The 20,570-nt window shown below is 39.9% G+C and overlaps 7 protein-coding genes across 9 annotated transcripts; 4 read left to right on the top strand and 3 right to left on the bottom strand.

The window, feature by feature from the left end:
• Nucleotides 1-1,178: 1,178 nt before the first annotated feature.
• LOC121530321 lies at nt 1,179-3,293 on the bottom strand. 2 transcript variants are annotated; one of them, XM_041819248.1, is made up of 3 exons: nt 2,937-3,293; nt 2,765-2,825; nt 1,179-1,484 (listed from the first exon to the last, which is right to left on the bottom strand). In XM_041819248.1, the coding sequence occupies exons 1-3, from the start codon at nt 3,265-3,267 to the stop codon at nt 1,454-1,456; spliced, it is 423 nt and encodes a 140-aa protein (XP_041675182.1). In that variant the 5' UTR covers nt 3,268-3,293; the 3' UTR covers nt 1,179-1,453. The 2 variants fall into 2 exon arrangements, with proteins under 2 accessions (XP_041675182.1, XP_041675181.1); XM_041819247.1 differs by lacking the exon at nt 1,179-1,484 and having other exon boundaries at nt 1,545-2,825.
• A 676-nt stretch (nt 3,294-3,969) lies between these two features.
• Nucleotides 3,970-6,144, bottom strand: LOC121530324. The gene is made up of 4 exons (XM_041819251.1): nt 6,036-6,144; nt 5,636-5,824; nt 4,881-4,972; nt 3,970-4,822 (listed from the first exon to the last, which is right to left on the bottom strand). The coding sequence occupies exons 1-4, from the start codon at nt 6,090-6,092 to the stop codon at nt 4,276-4,278; spliced, it is 885 nt and encodes a 294-aa protein (XP_041675185.1). The 5' UTR covers nt 6,093-6,144; the 3' UTR covers nt 3,970-4,275.
• Nucleotides 6,145-7,968: 1,824 nt separating this feature from the next.
• Nucleotides 7,969-9,226, top strand: LOC121530326 (sepiapterin reductase). Its single transcript, XM_041819253.1, has one exon. The coding sequence runs from the start codon at nt 8,231-8,233 to the stop codon at nt 9,050-9,052; it is 822 nt and encodes a 273-aa protein (XP_041675187.1). The 5' UTR covers nt 7,969-8,230; the 3' UTR covers nt 9,053-9,226.
• Nucleotides 9,227-12,046: 2,820 nt separating this feature from the next.
• LOC121530327 (sepiapterin reductase) lies at nt 12,047-13,045 on the top strand. The gene has a single exon (XM_041819254.1). It carries the CDS (start codon nt 12,149-12,151, stop codon nt 12,932-12,934), a length of 786 nt encoding a protein of 261 aa, XP_041675188.1. The 5' UTR covers nt 12,047-12,148; the 3' UTR covers nt 12,935-13,045.
• A 268-nt stretch (nt 13,046-13,313) lies between these two features.
• LOC121530322 (splicing factor ESS-2 homolog) lies at nt 13,314-15,465 on the bottom strand. Its single transcript, XM_041819249.1, has 2 exons — nt 14,977-15,465; nt 13,314-14,684 (listed from the first exon to the last, which is right to left on the bottom strand). Exons 1-2 carry the CDS (start codon nt 15,338-15,340, stop codon nt 13,543-13,545), a joined length of 1,506 nt encoding a protein of 501 aa, XP_041675183.1. The 5' UTR covers nt 15,341-15,465; the 3' UTR covers nt 13,314-13,542.
• A 527-nt stretch (nt 15,466-15,992) lies between these two features.
• Nucleotides 15,993-18,235, top strand: LOC108115190. Of its 2 annotated transcripts, none has more exons than XM_041819255.1 (3): nt 15,993-16,150; nt 17,261-17,425; nt 17,494-18,235. In XM_041819255.1, exons 1-3 carry the CDS (start codon nt 16,093-16,095, stop codon nt 17,964-17,966), a joined length of 696 nt encoding a protein of 231 aa, XP_041675189.1. In that variant the 5' UTR covers nt 15,993-16,092; the 3' UTR covers nt 17,967-18,235. The 2 variants fall into 2 exon arrangements, with proteins under 2 accessions (XP_041675189.1, XP_017082000.2); XM_017226511.2 differs by having other exon boundaries at nt 17,312-17,425.
• A 727-nt stretch (nt 18,236-18,962) lies between these two features.
• LOC108115195 lies at nt 18,963-19,868 on the top strand. Its single transcript, XM_017226515.1, has one exon. The coding sequence runs from the start codon at nt 19,060-19,062 to the stop codon at nt 19,717-19,719; it is 660 nt and encodes a 219-aa protein (XP_017082004.1). The 5' UTR covers nt 18,963-19,059; the 3' UTR covers nt 19,720-19,868.
• The last annotated feature ends 702 nt before the right edge of the window (nt 19,869-20,570 follow it).

Below are 20,570 nucleotides of genomic sequence, written 5' to 3' on the forward strand. Positions count from 1 at the left end.
TAAGACATTTTTGACATGTGAAAATATACAAGGTCGCGTGTCATATTCGAAAGACAGAAGATTCTGGAAGATTATGAGAAGAATGCTTAAGTTACTTGTTTTACAATCAATAAATTTATTTACATTTTTATTGATAACTTTAAAGGAGAAATATGTGATGCTTCTTAAAGTCAGTCTGTACAATTTTACAATACCAGGCCTGAAAGTCTTAAACTTCTTAACAAGAAAAAGTAATTACCTTTTTGAATCTTCACTTCTTGATCTTCACAATTCACTTCATTAACTAAAGGAAGTATTTTTTATAAAGCTCAGCTTTAAATATTTATTATTTATGATTTATTAACTTCGCAAGAGTCTTGAGAATAAAATGTTTTGCTTTTGTGGTCACGAAGTTTAGTGAGTTTTTTGTAGCTTTAAGTCTACGAGTATCTTTTTGGCTTTTGAATACGATTTTGTATGCAATCGCAAGAATTTTGTCGGTGAATGATCAACAAATTGTTTATATAGAACAAAAAAGATATTTAGCCATTGACAGATCGTGATTAAAGTCACGGGTATACAAGTTGTACGTCTTTCTCTGTTTTGATTTTGTATTATTAAGACAGATACTTTAATAGCATTTATATAAGCTATATTGACTTCAATGTATCTTAATTTACGTTGTAAAAACGCATGTTTTTCATATTCAGTTTTTGTATTTCGAAATCACGTCATGAATAGCAAGTGAGAATGCGTGTGGATTTTTAGTAATTATTTACCATTCACTGGTTTTACTTTGTGTGTGATTGAATTGAAGTTTGGTTAGGAATATGGTATAAGTTTACATAAAATGAATATTGCTAGGAGCCAATTTTGATAGCTAGAAATCAGCTTAAGCAACTCAAAGGTTTATATTATGATTAATATTAAAATGACAAAAACAAATAGGTTTTGAATAGTTTTTTGAATACATCAGGAAGGATACAAGTTGTCTAAGAAAAGGAATAAACAAACTGAAAGTTATCTCTGCTAAATGTAATCAAATCTTAAATATACGTTTCTAACTTTCTCCTATTTTCTAATCATAATTTATTATCCAAAAGCTAGCTAAAATAGAAAGCATACTTTTAGGGGTATCATAGAGTCTTAAACAAGCTAAAACTACATCATATTACCAAAAGAAATCATCGAATTGAGCATTTTGAATCAAGCAAACACTTTATTAACCTGTTAAATGGGGCAACTTCTTGAATTGCAGACAAAAGCGGAAAACGTTGACAAAAATCGGAGGTTGGAATCGTTAATAAAACTATATATATAGTACATATATACACAAGCGAATGGAGACCCAAAAGCAGAGTGCTCCACTGGCCTACTTTGGGCTGGATTTTAAGCCGAGCTCAGCAGATCGATGGGTTGGGTTGGGTTTTGGTTTTGGCTTTGGTTGGTTATAACATGGAAGACCTCTTTCTCTTCAGTAGCCGTAGCCCTCGTCTTCGCCGTAGCTGCAAAGAGAAGAAAGACGAAGACGGTGGGTCAATAAGAGACAAAAAGAAACGCCACAATATTTTTTCAATTTATTATATTCTGTTTTTTTGGTTTAAGTTTGTTTTTTTTTTTTCTTTTGAGTACTAAAGCTAGGTTTTATAAGGGAATTAGGACTTAGGGGATCTAGAACCAGGCCCTCAGATAATCCGTTATGGGTGGCGCACTGTACGTGTCCACACTGTAGCCATTCTGGGTGTGACTATTGTAGCCATAGGTTTTGGCCGGTTGTCTGGAGTAATCCTCCCGCAGACTATGTTCCGGTTCAGAGTTCTGATCAAAACCCCAACCGCCCAGGCGGCCATCGATGAGTTTCTTGAGGAAATCTGTGGTTTGCTGTTTTTGTACGGGTTCCGGATCCACTAGACTGCCCTCTGTGGAGTAATGATCGTAGACCGGATGATTGTAAACGATCCCAGAGATAATGCTATCCAGTTGAGAGTCGGAAACGTGTTCCACTGGGTAGCCACCACCGAGACCTAAAAGTGGTGGTCCATAGGATCTTCGTGTGACCGATTCCAAGTCTCCAGCAAATTGTAGTGGCGTGGAGCTGTACTCCTGGGGATCTGGCACAGAAGTGGTGGACAAGAGGCTCCTCAACTGTGAGTCATCCACGAATTTGTAGTCCTCTTGACGACTTAGTGGTGAGGGAATCTGCAGGGGATAGTAACCATAGGCGGCTCTCTTGGACGGAATTGAGTTCTGTTGTTCTGGTGGCTCTGCTTGCTCAGATTGCATCGTTTGAGGCACTTGCTCCACTTTGGGGAGTGGCTCTTCTGGTGGCGGTGCATCTGCTGTAACGGCTCCGCAACCCATGTGGCATTGGCCGGGTTTAAAATCTGGATTAAGGGTTTCCGGCATGAATTGAATGATCTCTGGAGCAGTCAGATCTATTTGGGAACGTTCTTGCTCGAGAAGATCGTACTCCCCCTTGATATCACGCTTTTTCAAACGACGCTTTAAACCCAACCAACTTGGTTGGGCTTTCTTGGTCTTTCGCTTCGTTTTTGGTGCGGCAGCAACTGGCTGTGGGGACTCCACGGGGATCAAGCCAAAGAGTTTGATCTGCTGCTTCTGCTGGGCAGGAGTCAAATCCTTGTGGTAGAGTTTAACAAAGCGTGGAGGACGCTCCTGGAGCTGCTGTTGGCGCATGAGCCGCCGGCGGAGCAGGGAACCAGGTGGTCGGAGATCCCTGCGTCGACGAATGGCATTCGGTGACCTGACCGATGGAGCTACGTACCTGGGTTTTTGACCGGAGCAACTCGAGCAGCCGCAGGTTGTCTTATCCTTGGCCTGGCAATCTAGAACAATCATAAATTTATAAAATAGTAATGTCAAAGGATTTTAAGGCGCCAAGAAGCTATCCGCTCAAGAGAGGGAGTTGAAGTTGGTTCCTAGATTGTCCCACTTACCAGACTTGTTAACGGTGATCCTGTCCACCTTGGCATACAGATTAGATGGATTGTTCTTGGGTGGAGCCGGTGTCCTGGGCTGCTCCACTGTGAAGTCAAAACTGTAGCTAATTTTGGCCTTGGCCTGAACGGGTTTCTCCACTCGATAGCCATACTCGCCACCTACATACTTCTTGGGCTTGGCTGGATTGGGCACATTCAGTTGATAACCCAACTGGGTGGGGCAGGCACAGCTCTCGCCCGTATAGACAACCTCCACGGGAGCGGTATGGACCAGTGTTACTAGTACCAGGCCCAAAAATAGGCCAATCATAGCTGTTGAGTGTAGCATCACGGTTAGATCTTCTCGGTTCTCTGCCTTGCTGGCTACTAGCCGAAGAATACTTCGATGCATTCTTTATATCATCTCGCCCAGCTTGGATGCCCCCAATGCACTTGACTTTGGGCAAGGTCTTCTTCTCCCAGAGACGCCGGCTGATCACTCTGTTTGTTTTTGTTTTCGCTGACCTTTTCAAATAGTTCGCGCGGGTCATGTTTTCTGTTAAAAGTCATGTTCCCGACGTTCGCCGCTTTCTTCAGTGTCGAGTGTGTGTCTCGAAGAGTTCGAGATCTAAACGCCAAACTGGGAATTGTCTACAGTGGAAGTTCGGTAATGAAAACTAGAAGTTAATAACTGTAATTATAACTATAATAAATACAAATATTTTTTGTTTTTGAATGAAACTCAATAGCAACTTTCAGAAATCTCTATCAAGTTAGATAATTCATTAGCTAGTTTTGAATTTGTATTAGGAACACAGTTCTGTTATTAAACTTATTCAAAATATGTTTCTATAACTTTTTATATTATTATAAAATATGAAAAGTCATAGTTCTTCATAGATAAGCTCAACTGTGGTTATGTAATTTATTAATAAATAAATCAAACAAGAGTCGTGGGAACATTTAAAGACTTAAAGAAGCTGTAATACATTTCTAAAACCTGTAAGAGTTAATTAATATTATGAATATAATATTGTACTTTTTGGATAAATTACCTTTTAGCATCTAACTTTATTGTCAGCATAATAAACTAAAAGCGTGCCTTAGTTCTCTTAGTTCTCTGTTTACATAGTTACTATGATTAACAAATAAGTAAATAAATAACTTTTATAAAGAAGTAAATTTTCTTTGGCTTCTTAGAAAGTTATCAAAATACTTTTCAATTTCTCCCAATTTCATAAAAATAACAATAACTTTATATAAATTTATATATATATTTTTAAACCTAACTTAGACAGACATCCATTAACTCCCCAGCATATATACATATTTACAAAGCAGAAAGATCGGTATTAGATTAATAGTAGCCATCTTCGGACTCCTCTCGTTTGGCCTTTCGGTATGAGGTAATCCTGCCTGGCTTGAAGCCACAGTCTACGGACACTTTGCCAGCCACTTTGCCATAGCCCTCGCTGGAATAATCCTTGGAGTCCTTGTAGGCATAACTAGATCTAGAAGAGCTGCTAATCTTCTTGAACTTGGGGTTCTTATACTGTTCGGTGATATAGCCCAGCTGCTTGTAGGTGAGCTGCGGCGCCTCCTCATCGTCGGAGGACTGTTCCTGCTCCTGTTCCTCCTCGGCGTACTCCTCCTCCTCTTCCTGCTTGGCCGCATAGTTCCGCTTCTTCAGTGTGATCACCTCACTCTTCAGCTTGAAGAGATTCTCCTCGGGCACATTGGAGAAGACCACTTTTGTCTCACCATCGATGGGTTTTTGAGCGAATCCGTAGGCCAACTTGGCCTCTGGTACATTAATGGCCTTTCCGGCTTGGGCAGCCAGACTGACACTGATGGGATCCGCTGCCGGACTGTTGTCCTTTGTCTTTTCAGCGGCATAATCAATGCTGGAAAGGATTAGGATTGGTTAGATAGCATTCCCTATAGGGGTTGTTCTTAACTCACTTTCCGTAGACGGATCCCGAGCTGGAACTGGATGCATAGCTGCTGTCGGAGGTGACCTGCTGGCACGAACAGGTGGGCTTGCACGGCGTGGTCTGTTTGGATTGATCAAATCGAGAGTTCAGTTTCGGGGTTTGGATATCGTTGGAGGGTATCTAAATGGGTTCTATCGCTCTGCATAGCTGCTCTTGGTTTTAGGAGCACGTACGCGGCGATATATGAGGTGGAGTACTACATATAGATGACGATGTTCTGGACTGATGCGGTGACGCAAAGTTGGGGCGGTGATAATGACGACCGATGCGGAAATTGTTAATGCAGCTGAAGGGGGGGATGACGATGGATGAATGCCACTTGCTACTGGGTGCTGATTGCCACTGTGGAAACTTAAGTTACTTCTTATAATACCCTAATGTTATGAAATATAAGATTCTTAATCAGATTTATCTAGTTCTATATGATGGGATCCATAGAAATCAAACCTCAACTAAAGATTGTACTATTCTTATTAGATGAAAAGTTAGTTAGTTGTCTGCTGGGAAGGCATCACTGGTTATGAGGTTTAGTCATGGATGCTGTTATAGTTGATGATAGCGATGGCCCGATGGTCCCCTCTTAAAGCAATCGATCCGCTCAAGACGCTGCAGCCGTTCGGCCAGACGTTGTGCCGCCAACGTCTTGGCTTCGATGGCACCCTCGAGCATCCGACGACCCAAGAGGTTATTAAAGGCGTTCATATACTGGAACAGCTCACGTACTTTTCCACAGGTCTTGGGCAATTGGGCCGGTTCGATCAGCTGTTTGCTACACCAGCAGTTGTCTCCAATGGGCGAGAGATTCACATCACTGGGTTCGTAGTATCTGGGCTTGGGACGGATCACTGTGGATCCCTGACAGCTTGAGCAGTAGTCCGTACCCTTCTCGGAGCACACACAGGCAGCCATTAGCTGGAAGATCAAGAGGGGAGTACTTAGAAAAATTTCAACTTAATTCATTCAGAAGCTAGTCCTGAGCAGGCACTACACTAAACAGTGTTGATTAACTTCTTGAGAAGCTTCCTTAGACTCTTATTAGGAATCTCTTGCCACTTTCACTTAATCACATGCACTTTTTCTAGTACTTCTCTAATATATATATATTAGTTTTTATTTTTCTTACCACTTGAATGCAATGCATTGCCATCACCAGCGAGAGAATAAGCTTGCAGGCTAGCATTTTGGTTAATATTCTTATCGGATTTTTGTGGGCTCACTCTGTTCTTGGCTCGTCAAAAGTTTGGACTGACTTGTGGGAGCGGTCCACACGGCTTATATAACCGGTGATAAAACCCGAAAGCTGTGCGGTCATGCATTAGTTTTTTGCAGCTGTTTGCAGCTCTCGATTTTTGGCCATGATGAATGGAAATCATTGCTCTTTATTCCAGTTAAATGAAATCTTCTCTGGGATCTTGGGTTCACTTTCTCGCCGAATGACCTTGAATGGGTTAGAGCAGGGTCAGGTTCAAGTTATAGCCTGTGTGTCTTGAAAAGCATTTTCCATTTGATGTCCAACCGCCCACTAAAGCTGTACAGCTACGTGCTTCGGTTTGAAAGCCCCACTTGGTATTGATAATACCCGTAAAATCAACACAAGCAGACAGATGTGATGCTATTTTCCCAATGGTGAATTCCACGAACTTTGGATGATATAATAAGAATAGCTAACAATGAAGATGGTACTAAGTATAGTACTAGAATAATGTGAACTTCTTGAACTCGCTGAAATTCTAGTCATTCAAGACGAGATGTTATCATAATGTAAGAAAACAAAGCTATTAAGAAATAGGCAGATTTCTGTGAAATAATGATATTGGGATTATATATATTCAATACCAATTTGATTCTATATAGCGATATGAGAAATACACATCTATTGTGCTGATAATTCTTTCTTAGTTCCTGAAAATTCGATTTGGGGAATTTGAACTGCGATTAGAATTGCGTTCTGTTCCCGATTTCTAAATGGGTCAGCGTCATCTTAAACAACGACCCGGGAATCGGGAGCAGACTTCACAGAAATCAAATAGGGCCATTAACCTAATTCGTGATCTGTTATTTGTGCAAATTTATTTTCTTATTTTTTGAAAACAACAAATTTTAGGGGGGGAAAGAACAGATCGTTCAGCACTTCCTTCCAGATCGATAACACCCAAAATGCCAGCATATCAAAATAATCAAAAGCACATTCCCCGGCAAAAAATGAAAACCCATATGACACATCAAAATAAACACGTCTTTGACGGTATCTTCTGGAGTAATGAGATTTAACTGATGTTTATAAAACGACATTTCACCGAAAACACACGTGTTAGCACTAATCAATGGTTTAGCCAATAAATCCATAGGCCATATTATGTAATTGTAAATTTCATTTGTCTATGGCAAGTTCAACGACTACTCAGGGCGATAACCTGCTGTGTGATTTGGAAAATATATACACTAAATTCTGGATTTACTAGTAGAGATTTTATAGATGGAAATTTATTGTCTGTGTTTTAATATATTTATATATATATACATATAGTTGCCAACTGATAGATCTGTTTACAAATCTCTTGCTTTGAAAAATCAACCTTGACCAACGGGCGATATCAAAGGAACTTTTGAGAACCCCAAGATGACTATCGATCAGCTTCTGGGCTCATGGGCAACAGTGGCAAACCCAAAAGGGGCTTGGAAAGTTTCACAGAATATAATTCTTACGAAATATAAAAACATTGCCCAGTAATAGTTTAAAAAGAAGAGCTTAAAATTACAAAATTTGAATAATTATATTAAAGTATTTCCTAGAAAGTGGAAATAATATAAAAAATTCATCTATAATACATATTAAATTATGCTTAAAGCTACTCAAACTATTTATTTACCAAGCTTACCCCCCGTATTATGGCTCCACTCCGGTCCATTCCAGAGATTAACCGACATGGGTCTGGTTTACGGTGCCAAAATCCCAGCCATTACAAATGGTTAATGGCTCGGCAACAAGACCAGACGCCTGAACCCTGGCTTATCAGCTGGATGAGTTGTATAAAAGCCCCCGGCTGACATCCCCACAAGCTCAGAACGCTTCTATATAGGGAATCGGAACCTAAGTTGCCCAGCCAAGTATATACATATACTTGGCCAATCGAAATCTATAGCTTATCAGTGCTGCTGAAAATCAGAGTCCAGCTGGCTAAGCCCGCTCAAAATTCGGCAACAGTACAGTCGTACGCCTTCAAGTGATCGCAAGTGGAGAGCTCTTCAGTTATATTTTTTTTTTTGTGGTTTCTAATCCAAAAAAACCGGATCCTTAAAATCCTTAAAACAAAAGTGATGGCAGCAAAAAGAATGGATTTAAATAAACGCACCTTTTTGGTGCTGAGCGGCAGCTCAAATCCTTTGGGTCAATCCCTGGCCGCGGAGTTTTGTCGTCGCCTGGCCACTGGTTCCTTGGCTCTGATTCTGGATGACGATCAGGAGCAGCTACACGAACTGGAGAATCATCTTAAAAGCGAGCTGAAAACGGAGAATGTTAAGATAAAGACTGGAAAGTTGGACAAAACTCACTCGAATGGCGTGCAGCTTATGGAGCAGACTTTGAAGGATCATTTCAAAGATTCGAAGGACAATCAACGTTTTGAGAGATCTATAATCCTTCACAACGAAGGACAGGCCGCTACTCATGTGCTCTTGGAACCTCAGAGCACCGAGGATTGGGAGGCGTATGTCCAGCAACAACTCTATGCTCCGGTGGCCCTCAATCAAATGTGGCTGCAATCGAAGTATCTGGAGAAGGTGGAGAAACTGGCGGTGAATGTGACTTCGTCCCTAATGGTTCGTCCCTTGGTCCATGCGGGATTACTGTGCTCCTGCAAGCGGGCCAGGGATATGTATTTCCGAGCTATGGCCGCCGAAGAGTATCGCTACGGTGTCCATGTCCTCAGCTTTTCACCCGGACTAATGGCCAGCCATGAGAGTCAGTGCGATGTCAACGGTAACCGGATTACTCCTGCCGATCTGGTTGCCTCCAAGGAGTTACTCCAACTGCCTAGAATCCAACCGAGACAGGCAACTCTGAAGTTGATCAACATTCTGGAGGAGATCTCCTTTGTTTCCGGGCACGATGTCGACTACTACGACACCTTTGTTTTATGAGTAGCATCGAGTGGGTGGGCTGCGTCCCTGATGGACTCGGTTCTGTTTCTGGCTGACGATTTGGATGCTGTTTTCGATTTGATTGCCTTGGAAATGAATAAATTCTGGTTAATGACCCTGGATTTAAACCTGGAAGTGCACGAAAACCAAGCACACGAACAGGAAAACGAAAAACAATTTTATTTTTATTTTTGATGAAATGGCTGGGTGGGAACTGAAGTCGATTTGAAGGTGTGCTTTTTGATCAGAAATCTAGATTTGAATAGGGGTAATAGTAAAGTTTATACCTTTTCAGTAATTTAGAGTGAAATATATCAAAAGGTTGGAAAGGGTGATTCATGGGCATAATTTTTAAATTTTTGTAACAAAAGTTTATCAACCGGAAAACTGAGAAAATGTGTAGTCCGGTACCTACCCCATTTTGTAGTCACACATTATGTGTAAGGCATACAAAAGTAAAATTGGAAGATCACTATTGCCCAAAGTATTCCTCCGCTATTGGGTTTCTAGAGTATGAATCAGCAATGTAGACATCATTATACATATAGTATAAAATAATACATACATAAATATGTATAGTTGCGCGAAATTAATTTCAAAACAAGCTGAGATCGCCACAGCCGCCTTAGAGATAAGAAATCCACTGATTGAATTATACGGAAGACACGTGTTCATTAATACGAGGTGTGTTCAAAAAGTAAGGTGACTTTTCAAATTTCGCGGGCAACATATTTTCGATTATCGTTTTTTTTGTTTTGTTATATTGGTACACTCTTCCCTAACATCTGTACCAAGTTTCAATGGAACATCCTCTTTTGTTTGGTTGTGAGAGGCGTAAAGTTACAAGTTGTTTTGCGAGCTCGGCGATTTTTTGCTTTTTTCGGTCTTGGCTCGTCTGGGCTCTTCCATTGGGACGATTGGGCTTTGGTTTCGATATCATAACCATATACCCATGATTCGTCACCAGTTATGACCCTTTTGAGTAAATCTGGGTCGTCGTTGACGTCATTCAACAGCTCTTGAGCGATGCTCATGCGACGGTTCTTTTGCTCAAAATTCAGCAATTTCGGAACAAACTTCGCTGACACACGACTCATACCCAAAACGTTTGAAAAAATTTCATGGCACGAGCCAAGCGATATACCGACATCTTCAGCAACTTCTCTGATAGTGATTCGACGATTTTCCAAAACAATTTTCGTCACTGCTTGAACGTTTTCATCAGTTGTTGACGTGCTTGGGCGTCCAGAGCGAGGCTGGTCATTGGCATCTTCCCGGCCATCTTGGAAGAGTTTGTACCACTTGTACACATTTTTTTTACTCAGAACAGTTTCACCGTATGCCACTGTCAACATTTCAAGTGTTTCAGAGCACTTAATTTTATTTTTTACACAAAATTTGATGCAAATCCTTTGATCCATATTTTTCGATAGCAAAAAATCGCCGAGCTCGCAAAACAACTTGTAACTTTACGCCTCTCACAACCAAACAAAAGAGGATGTTCCATTGAAACTTGGTACAGATGTTAGGGAAGAGTGTACCAATATAACAAAACAAAAAAAACGATAATCGAAAATATGTTGCCCGCGAAATTTGAAAAGTCACCTTACTTTTTGAACACACCTCGTATATGGATCGATGGATGGATGGGTGTTGTTGCCATGTCGGAATCGGAAAAGAATTCCTAATGGACTACCTCTTGATCCGGAATTTTACTTTCTTGTATGTTGTTCTGTGTAAATATGTACAGTAGGTGCTTCAATTTTGGCTTTTGTAGATTTGTTTTGTAGAGTTGTTTTTCCAAAAAAATATATTTTTGAGTTATAACTCTAAGATAGACTGATTAAATCAAAAGATATTAGCTAGTATCGTGAAGATATCTAGTAAAATATTACTTTGCAGAAGAGTAAATGTAGTTTTCCTTCTTAAATATCATTTATCATTCGGATTTTCATTACTGTGACTATATATTTATGTTATTATACTTCGACTCATTAGTTTCATTTCTCTTTGCAAATCATTTTTATTTCATATTTAAGGCATACTTTTGGGTATTCCTTCTCAAATGTATATGGAAAATCGAATATAAAGCTATGCATAAGTTTTCCTATAATGTTGCAAAGCTATACAAAATATTGAAGCTAACAATCTTTAGTAGAACTTTCCTACAATGTTGCTAAGCTTCTTTAATATTCCATTAAAAATAATATTACACCAAGTTATACAGATTTATTTTAAACCAAAATTAAACGTGTAAGGCTTGCCCTTCCTAAAAGCTATTGAAAGTATAATTTCAAAAATTAAAAGAAAAATTTTTCATCATTCTCTAAAAAAAAGGTTTAGCTAGTACAGTGTAATCATGAGAATAATAAATACATATTCAATTTTAATGGCAATTTCGAAGCTTGAACTGTATTACAAAGTTGCAAAGCTTTTGAGAAAAGATTACGGCAATCTCAGTCTGAACTCTTTTTGGATTCCAACCTTGACACTGACTTTGCTTTGAGAATTTTATCACATTCTTAGCTTGGTTGTGACGATAAAGCCCGTAATATTTGATCTATATTCTGACGACTTAAACGATGCGATTAATAAAACATAGGCAATTAATTAAATTAAATCGTTAAGCAAGAGCCGGCGATAACCTTTTCACATCAACTAGAGCTTAAAGCGTGAGAGAATGAATGTGGGAATCGAGAGTAAGAAATTCGGAGAGAGAGTAATGAGACATGGGTGGCTTTATAGGGGATACAGTGCCTTTTTTGAAGTTCCAACTAAATTATATCCCAAGCAACTTTTTAAGTACAGAAAAGTCCCTTAATTATTAGTGGAAAATCACTTAAAGGGTATTACTTAAAATGTAATTACTAAAAATATAATAATAGAGATTTTTAGGTCCAATAATATTTTATATCCCCTCCTGAAGAGTAATAATTATCTACGCTCCTGTCTATAAAAACAGTGAGCTTTAGTCAGCTGTGAAAAAGCTGGCAAAGCAGGTAAAAGGCAAAGTGAGTTAAAAGAAAAGACAACCAACTGTTGCCGCCGAAGTGTTTGGAAATTAGAAAGTAATTTAGTTCGCTTTTTGCTGCAATTATGGATCTAAAACAGCGTACTTACCTCCTGGTAACTGGGGCTTCTCGTGGCATTGGTCGGGAGTTTGCCCAGCAGCTGGCCAAACGAATAAAAGCCGAGGGTTCCGTGGTAACTCTTTTGGGACGCAATCAGCCACTTTTGGAGGAGGCTAAATCACAGATCAATGATACATTACCGGATCTACCAGTTCATGTTTACTCCTTAGAGTTGGAAACAGCCAAAACAGAAGACTTTGCCAAGATCTTGGAAAGTTCCGTCGGAAGCAAGAGTTACGAACGAGCTATAGTCATTCATAATGCCGGCACCGTGGGTGATACTTCCAAGAGAGCTAAAGAAATCGGTGATACGGATTTCCTGCAGAAATATTACCACACCAATGTCTTCTCCGCCATTTCCCTGAACTGTGAGTTCATGCGAGTCTTCCAGGGAATCCCAAAACTGGTGGTCAATCTTAGCACCTTGGCAGCCATTGCTCCTATTTCTTCGATGGCTCATTATTGCACTGTGAAGGCAGCCCGTGAGATGTACTTCCGCGTGTTGGCCACGGAGGAGTCCTCGAAGGACACATTGGTGCTTAACTACGCCCCTGGCGTTATAGACACCCAGATGACCGTACAGGTCCAGCGAGAGGCTCATGATCCCGCAGTGGTTGCCATGTTCCGAGAGCAAAGGGAGGCCAAGACTATGCTGACCACCGCCCAGACCACGGAACGTTTCATCAAGATCCTGGAGGCTCTTAAGTTCAAGTCCGGCGATCATGTGGACTACAGGGATGATCAGTTTTAGCTTCTTTTTATATAGATTTGATGTATGGTAATGGGATTTTTGTATTAAAACATTGAAATTATAAAGAAGTCTGTAGTTATCTCTGAAAGAAATCCCCTTTTAATCTATGAATCAGTTCATGTTTTCATATCGTACTTTCGGAAGCTGGGATGGTTTCTATTAACATATTATTGGTCTTCATGACTGAAAGTATTAACTAGAATGTCTCTAAATCTTTGTTCAATTACTATATGCATTTCTACTTTGAGAAATTTCTACAACTACCTTGCTTGTCAAGTTTCCTTAGTCGTTGAACAAATTATAATCAAAACATTACTTGAAATAAAAATGCATATAAGGGCACAGCCTTCTGTGATTAAAGAAAAGAGTATTTGAAGACTGCCTTTAACGTGGACTTCATGTTCTCAACTGATAACAGATGTGCTAATAATTACGCTTATAATTTTGCATCAATGATTATCTTATCAGAATTTAACATTCTTATTTACAACTCCATTTAAATCATCTTTTGAAATGATTCAACATAGTTTCAAGTCCCAAATAGTAGCAGGTTTATGTTTATGAGGTATTGTATTGAAACAAAACAAGAACAAGGCAGACAGTAAGTGCTAAAAGAAATCGGCTGCAGTGCGTCGCTTAGTGGGTATCTTGAGCAGATCGTCCGTGAGTGTGGATCCCGTGTCAATGGTTGAGCCTTTGGCAGGAGTACTGATCCTTGCCGGCTGTTGTTTCGGTGGTCCTAATGGCGTGTGGGTATTCCTAACCACTCCGGGTGTAACTTTGCGCTTCCTTGCACTCAGCGGTGATGGGGTGTGTGATAATCTGGGTGTTCCTCGCAGTCCCAGCTTTCCCGTGGCCAGTAATTGAGCTGCTGGCGACATGCTGGCCAGGCGTTCCATATTGGTGCGTATTAGCGGCGATCCAATGTTTCGACGCGCCGTATCCAAAGCCATTTGCTTTTGATTTCGCATCTTTTCACTGACCTTTTCCGCCAAAGCGATTGCAATATTTTCACGTCGAGAGTTCTCATTAATGCGAAACGAAGGTCCCTGGGTGGGCCGCAGGGGCGTATCGCCACCGTCCAGACGAAACGGAGTGCCATCTATCTCACCCCAAGTCATAATGGGCGAGAAGGCCTCTCCGGGTCGCGGTGATGGTGATCGCAGTAGATCAAATCCGCGTATTTTTGGCGTTGACGTCGATTCATTTGCTCCAGTCGCTGGCACTGCATCTAACTTCTTTTCCTCCGTCTCCCGATGATGGACCTCGTCTGGGAGTCTGGTGGCATTGTGCTGTATGCTTTGCTTACGCTCCGCCATCTGTACACGCTCTTCCTCCGTATACTCCACGCCATCGGGCACATACATAATAGAGTTCATGTTTGTGTAGTTCCAAGTTTCGATTTTCCTCAGGGGATCAGGTTCCTCGAATTGTTTTTCAATACTTGGCAGTATTAGAGCGCGCTGTAATTGCTCCGCGGAAAGTTTTTCGTGGTTGTATAGCACGGCGTATTTCTGGCGTAGCTTGGCCTCTGCCGTTTCTATGATTTCCTGGAAACTGTGGTTATCTTCGCTGGTGTAGTTCTGCAGAAAGGCGTCCAGCGAAAGTTTTGAGGTGGTGTCTCCACCCTCAGCTGCGCTCTTCTCTGAGCTAGTAGTGGAGTATGGGGTGTCTGTGGCCCGGGAGTTGGGTAATGGAGTATTGCTACGACTGGCCTGCACTGGGGTCTCAAAGGTGGCGGGAGAAAAGGCTGAAATAATATAAATTAAAGGATTAATATTGTACCTCCTTAGGTATTTATATTTATTTCATCAGTCTTTGAAATACTAAAGCTTTTATTTTCCGTTTTCTTTTTAAGAAATTCAATTTCCATATCAAAATCATTTCTCTATATAATATACATTATTTTTCCGGTTTTATACCAAAATGAGGACATCATTTTGATTTTTAAATTAAGTACTAAAATCAATAGAAAATCTTAGGGATGAATACATATTTATTTTACTTTACTAATGCTTCAAGTAATTCCTAATAATACCTACCATTATTCCTTTGATTATTCTTCCTGTTCACATTTCTTCCCATACCGGGAATCCTGCCCAGACTGTAGCGCTGCCGAATCTCAGCCATTTGCACAAAGTCCCTGCGCGCCTCCGCATCTAGGAAGTCGTTCTGGGCACGTAACTTCTCCAGATCTGGGAAGAAGTCGCGCTGAATGATCTTGGACATCTCCTCGATGTACTTCTCTTCCGTAAGGATCTTTGGCTTGTTTTTGTGTTTCACCATCGCCGTGGGCTTCTTGAATTCGGCCAAAGCCGAATTCTGAACACGGGCCACTTCCATAGCTAAACTGCCGGGAGTTCCGGGTGTTCCCGGTGTGGCAGGTGTACGGGGGGTACTATTCATCGCGTTATATACACTGTTAATCCTTAATTATTACTTTGTTTTGTTTTGATATGAAAAGTGAAATTCTTATTTTTTTTTTGTAAGTGTTGTGTGACCGTTCTATTTTTCGCGGATAATGGCAATTCGTCTTATTGTTGCCAGACTGAGTTGCATGGCGGTCTGGCAAGGAGCACTTATCGATAAGTTATCGCAAGATGTGGAACGTATTGTTGTGGGTAAGTGTGTTTATATTTTCAAAAAATGATAAAACATTATTATCAAACAACTTTTTTTCATTTTAGCGGACATATTCGTGGGTTATAAAGTAAGGCAAAGGGTTTTTTATGAGCTAATTCATAGGTAACAAGAACTAAAAGCAATTTAATTGTTTAAATTACAAATCATTAGTTACATTAAGCTTAATAGTAGTATAACATATTTAGGCTTTTGCCAAAGCATAAATATCCGTATACTAATTTGTCACATATATCTAAGGTATATATTCTATACTAAAAGAATTGTGTAGAAACAAAAGGCATATTTGAATTCTGTATAATAACTGCCAATATGATCAAACTTCTGCACACCATATCAGTCCGATTATCGCCGTCGGAATCCTTATCTTTGTACTATAAACAGGGAAACTTTGAAAGGCCTCTACGAGCATTCGATACTGCCTTCAGTCTTAGTTCAGCTTTACTACTCGTCGGACCTTCGATCGCCGTGAAATTAGTTATTTATTTCAAAACCCATTCGTTCGATAATCAAAAATCATGAAGTTCTACCTGTTGGTGATCGTTGCCGTGTCGTTTTTGACCTACATCAGTTGTGGTAAATTTTTTGTTCTTCGTTTTCAATCAAATTACTTCTGATTTCGATAAGGATCACCTGTTTTTTTTTTCCTGTTTCAAATAATTGATTTACTGAGTGTATTTCTTACATAAGAAGGTGTGATAAGCTATGGTCTCATGGACACGAAAATAAATCCAAGATAAGATATCAATAGACGACGACTTTCTATAGTAAATTCAAAGGTTCTAAGCTTTGTAATACGACCAGCATATATTTTTTTTCGTGAGTGTGTATACAGCCGGCTTATTATTTTATATATAGAGGTATATATACCAGTATGCGAGTATATGAATGGTCACGCCCATGATGAAATGTAATATTCAACATTATCAGCATTAAACAATGTGACGAAACACGCTATAGTATGAAAACTGCTGCGGTGATTCGATCAAAACTGAATTTGTTTAGGAAAAAGAAAAAGAAAAGAAAAATTGGAGCTAGAAAATACATTTCTTTATCAAGTTTATAAGTATTTTTCGTCAAAAATAACCAAAATTAGTCAAAGATGAGATCATCACGACCTTTTTACTTCTTTTGTAATTAGCACATTGATTCATTATAAATACGAAACAATATTTAGTCAAAATTATATTAATAAGCTAAAGATGAGATCATCATGACCTTTTGTAAGTGGCACATTGATTCATTATAAATTCCAAAAAAATATATATAAAATAATATCAATCATGTCGTAATAATTTGTATGCAAACTTTAAGCACTTTAAAGTAAAGTTGTTAGCGTTGTAAATTTACTTTTCTAATCTTATTTGGGACTTAAATAGACTTTTATTTGTTGACTCATTTCGGGGCCTATATACACATACTGTTGATAAGAATCGATTATGGTAACAGGAAAACTGAGATAAAAGCTGTCAGGTAGTACAGTGTGTCCCAATAGTGTTAGACAGAGCAGGTGAAAGGGTCAAAATGAATCAGACAAATCAAACATTAGAGATAAAATTGCGTTCAAAAATATGTATATATATTTGCACCGCTTTAGTGGAGGACTTTGCACCAAAATTAGTTTAATGTTTGCATTTGAACGGAAAGAAAAAAAAAGGTTACTACCATTTGGTCTAATCTAATCAGGCATTTCCATGACTCAATCGAAACGCTCCGTTCCCCTCGCTCAATTCGCAGATGGCTGCATCCAGTGCAATTCCAAGACCAACGAACGCTGCGCCACCGATCCGCTGAGCGTGCTCAACCGCAACTGCTCCGATGGAACCTCCAATTGCTACTCCCGTGTAGTGGGTAAGTTATAATTCCACAAGTTTCTTCAGGAAATGTGACTCAATTTTTAAAATTGGAATGTCTTTTAGATGGGTACACGATTCGTGGATGTGCCGTCGACTTGGACAATGCCACCCGGTCAACGTGCAACAACGAGCTGATCTGCCAGCTTTGCACCTACTCCGAAGGCTGCAACAGGAACACGTTCCCGGTTAGTCGACTGCAGTGCCTTCAGTGCTCTGGCAACTCAACTTCTTCGGCCTGTGCCACTGAGACCTACTCGCAAGCGAAAATCTGCCCGATCTACAAGTTCGGCGATCAGTGCTACATCCGCAACAGCAACCGCACCGTGGACGGATCCTTCCAGCGTGGATGCCTAAGCTCGGCGAATGCCAACAAGCAGTGCGTCAAGGGTGGCAATTGCTACACTTGCGATGGCCGCGGTTGCAACTTCCTGGTGGCCAACGATACGAACATCCCTCTGGCCCGTGATTCCGGTGCCCATGTTGCGGTGTCCATGTCCTTGATGATCGGTGGTCTCCTGGCTGCCTGGAGGCTTTAAATAAGAAACACGAAAGAAATTTATAGTCGAGTTTAGTTATTGTGACTATAAGATACCCGTTATCGGCCATAAAAACTATAAACTATATAAAGATGAAAGCCAATCCTGCCACATTCCCAGCTTTCGAAACTTCATCAGCCGTATTAAGTGTCATTTTTTTTTTTAGCAGCATTAGCATTTGATATGTATTCCTTTTTTATACAACCTCTGTATTGGTTATGTCTTTGCCTTGAACAAAAATAAAGATACAAATTAAATGAGATAAAGAACATGTTGGTAGATTTTTAATACAAATATTCTATAAAAATGTCAACTTACTTTTTAGAGTTTGCTATAATTTTTTTTTTACAAACTGCCATCGTTTGTTCTTAACAAAAAGTAAAATATCAAAACTTTAATGGGGAACGCAGGGCAAATATTTTTCAAACATTTTGTTTGCATTTGAATTTTTACGAGGTGTCAACGGGCGGCACTTGAAGGCCCGAACTGCAGTTGACATTATATCCATATTCCTCTCCCGGCACTCCATTGCCTGCCCCCTATACAGAGTCCCAGAACCACGAGCTGTTCCCAAAAGATAAACCGGAAGCTCTCTCCGCCAATGAGGGGTGCATAAATGTGTCGACGCCTTCGAATGTTTGTCAATTACTTTTCACGGCTCGCTTTTCCGGGGCCATTTCCAATCGAATTGGATGTGCGGAAATAGATTAGTTTGTGGATGCTACTCAGAGCCAAGGAGCCAATACAGAATATATATTGTTTTAAGATTTCTTAGTAAAGTTAGTAAAGTAAGTTTTGTACTTTTTTAATGAGATGTATTTAGACGAGACTAAATACTTTATCTACTTTTAGGGTTTTCACCCTGATCTGGGATGTTAGTAACTATATTTAGTATATAAAAGTACTTTGAACAAGTTCACAAAAAAGTTTCAAAAATCAGTTACTTAAAATGCCATGACTTGTCCTTCACATTACGATGTGATAGTTCGGCGAGGCAATCACATACAACTTTTCCTAACCAAATCGGACTTTAAAAACACAGAGATAAATACGGAATTCGGGAATCATATCCAAAAATAATCAACATACGAAAATGATGCAAATCCTGGTGCAGACACGCGACGGGCGAAAAAGTATCTACGAAGTGGATCGTTTCGGGACGGTGGGCAGTCTTAAGGCCCGCATTGGACGCGATATGTCCGTGCCCATGGGATTTAGTCGCCTGACCTACAAGGGCCGCGTCCTGGCCAATCACAGTGTCCTGGAGGATGTGGGCGTTAAAAGGATGTCCACTCTGGATCTCTGCTGGCAGCCAGTTGTCCTCACACCCAAAAGATTAAGCGAAATGGAAGAAGATTTGGACCATTTAGAGCAAAAGCAAAATCAAATGCAATCAAGCATTATTGAGAGATATGATCAGATGGTCAAGACTGGTGGAATGGTTCAGGCTTCGAGTAGCTCCCAAGATGATGATACACCCATTGCTGATATATCCAATCCAATTAATGAGGACGACGATGATGATTTGGATGATCTCTTATGCCCATCATCCGATGGCTGGGAATTTTTCAACCAAGAATTCCCCAAGAAGTCAGATGACGAAATTGAAAAGATGCCGGAAGCACTGAAGCCAATAGCTCTGCCGACAACTCCTTTGGTTCTTTCTATCCAACCCAAGAAGCCGGAAGCCAGCGCTCCGGCAAAGCCAACCAATCAAAAGAAGAAGGGCAAGAAGAATCGCAAGAAGAAGTAGGAAGTTGTAGGAAGTTGTATAGATTTTCTTCAATTCCTTCCTTCAACATTTCAATTCGAAATTCATTTCAAACTAATATCCTTTCGACCGTTATTTGAAATCTAAATTTGCGTTACAAGCAAATCAAATAAACCGTCGACTAATTAAAATTCTAAATGGGTTTTACTTGTTAAATATTTGAGGTTTATTTTTTATAGTTTATAAAAAAGTGATAAGAAATGTTCCTTAAATAGCTTAAAAATATCTAACCCGAGTGCAAATCGATAATAATATGTATTCTCCTTGCCGATCTCTTCCGACACATTAAAAGCCATTTATCCTCAGCAGTTAGCATTTAATTTTGAATGTTTATACTGAAACAAATAATTAACAAATAATGGCATGGCCAATGCCATAACAATTTTTCAGAATTTATGAATTATTTATGGACTGCATGCATAGTACTGGGATTCGTAATGATTCTGGAAATGCCAAAAAGATAAACGAGAGAAACTCGAGTAAGAAAAACCACTTAACTCAAAATAATTGTAAACAGAAAAATCGAACGAAAATCAAGGAAAAACAATAACAAAGCAGTTCCGTAAATGGATAATGGATAAATCCTGGGCGCAACTGGATGCGTAGATTTATATAGGGTAAGAACTAAAGGGTAAACAAATCGATTCAGGTGGAGGAGGTACCTGATGGAGGTACCAGCTACCAGCTACCAGATACCAGAGATACCACATCCCAGATCCCAGATACGATATACCATATATACCGCTAATTGAATGCCCCGTGGCTGATGGAAAGCAGACGCCTTCGGCGATTCGGGGGTGTTCACTTTGATCGGTCCAGTTTTTTCGGGTTCC

The sequence above is a fragment of the Drosophila eugracilis genome, unplaced genomic scaffold, assembly GCF_018153835.1.
Source record: "Drosophila eugracilis isolate 14026-0451.02 unplaced genomic scaffold, ASM1815383v1 contig_498, whole genome shotgun sequence".
Lineage (NCBI taxonomy): Eukaryota > Metazoa > Arthropoda > Insecta > Diptera > Drosophilidae > Drosophila > Drosophila eugracilis.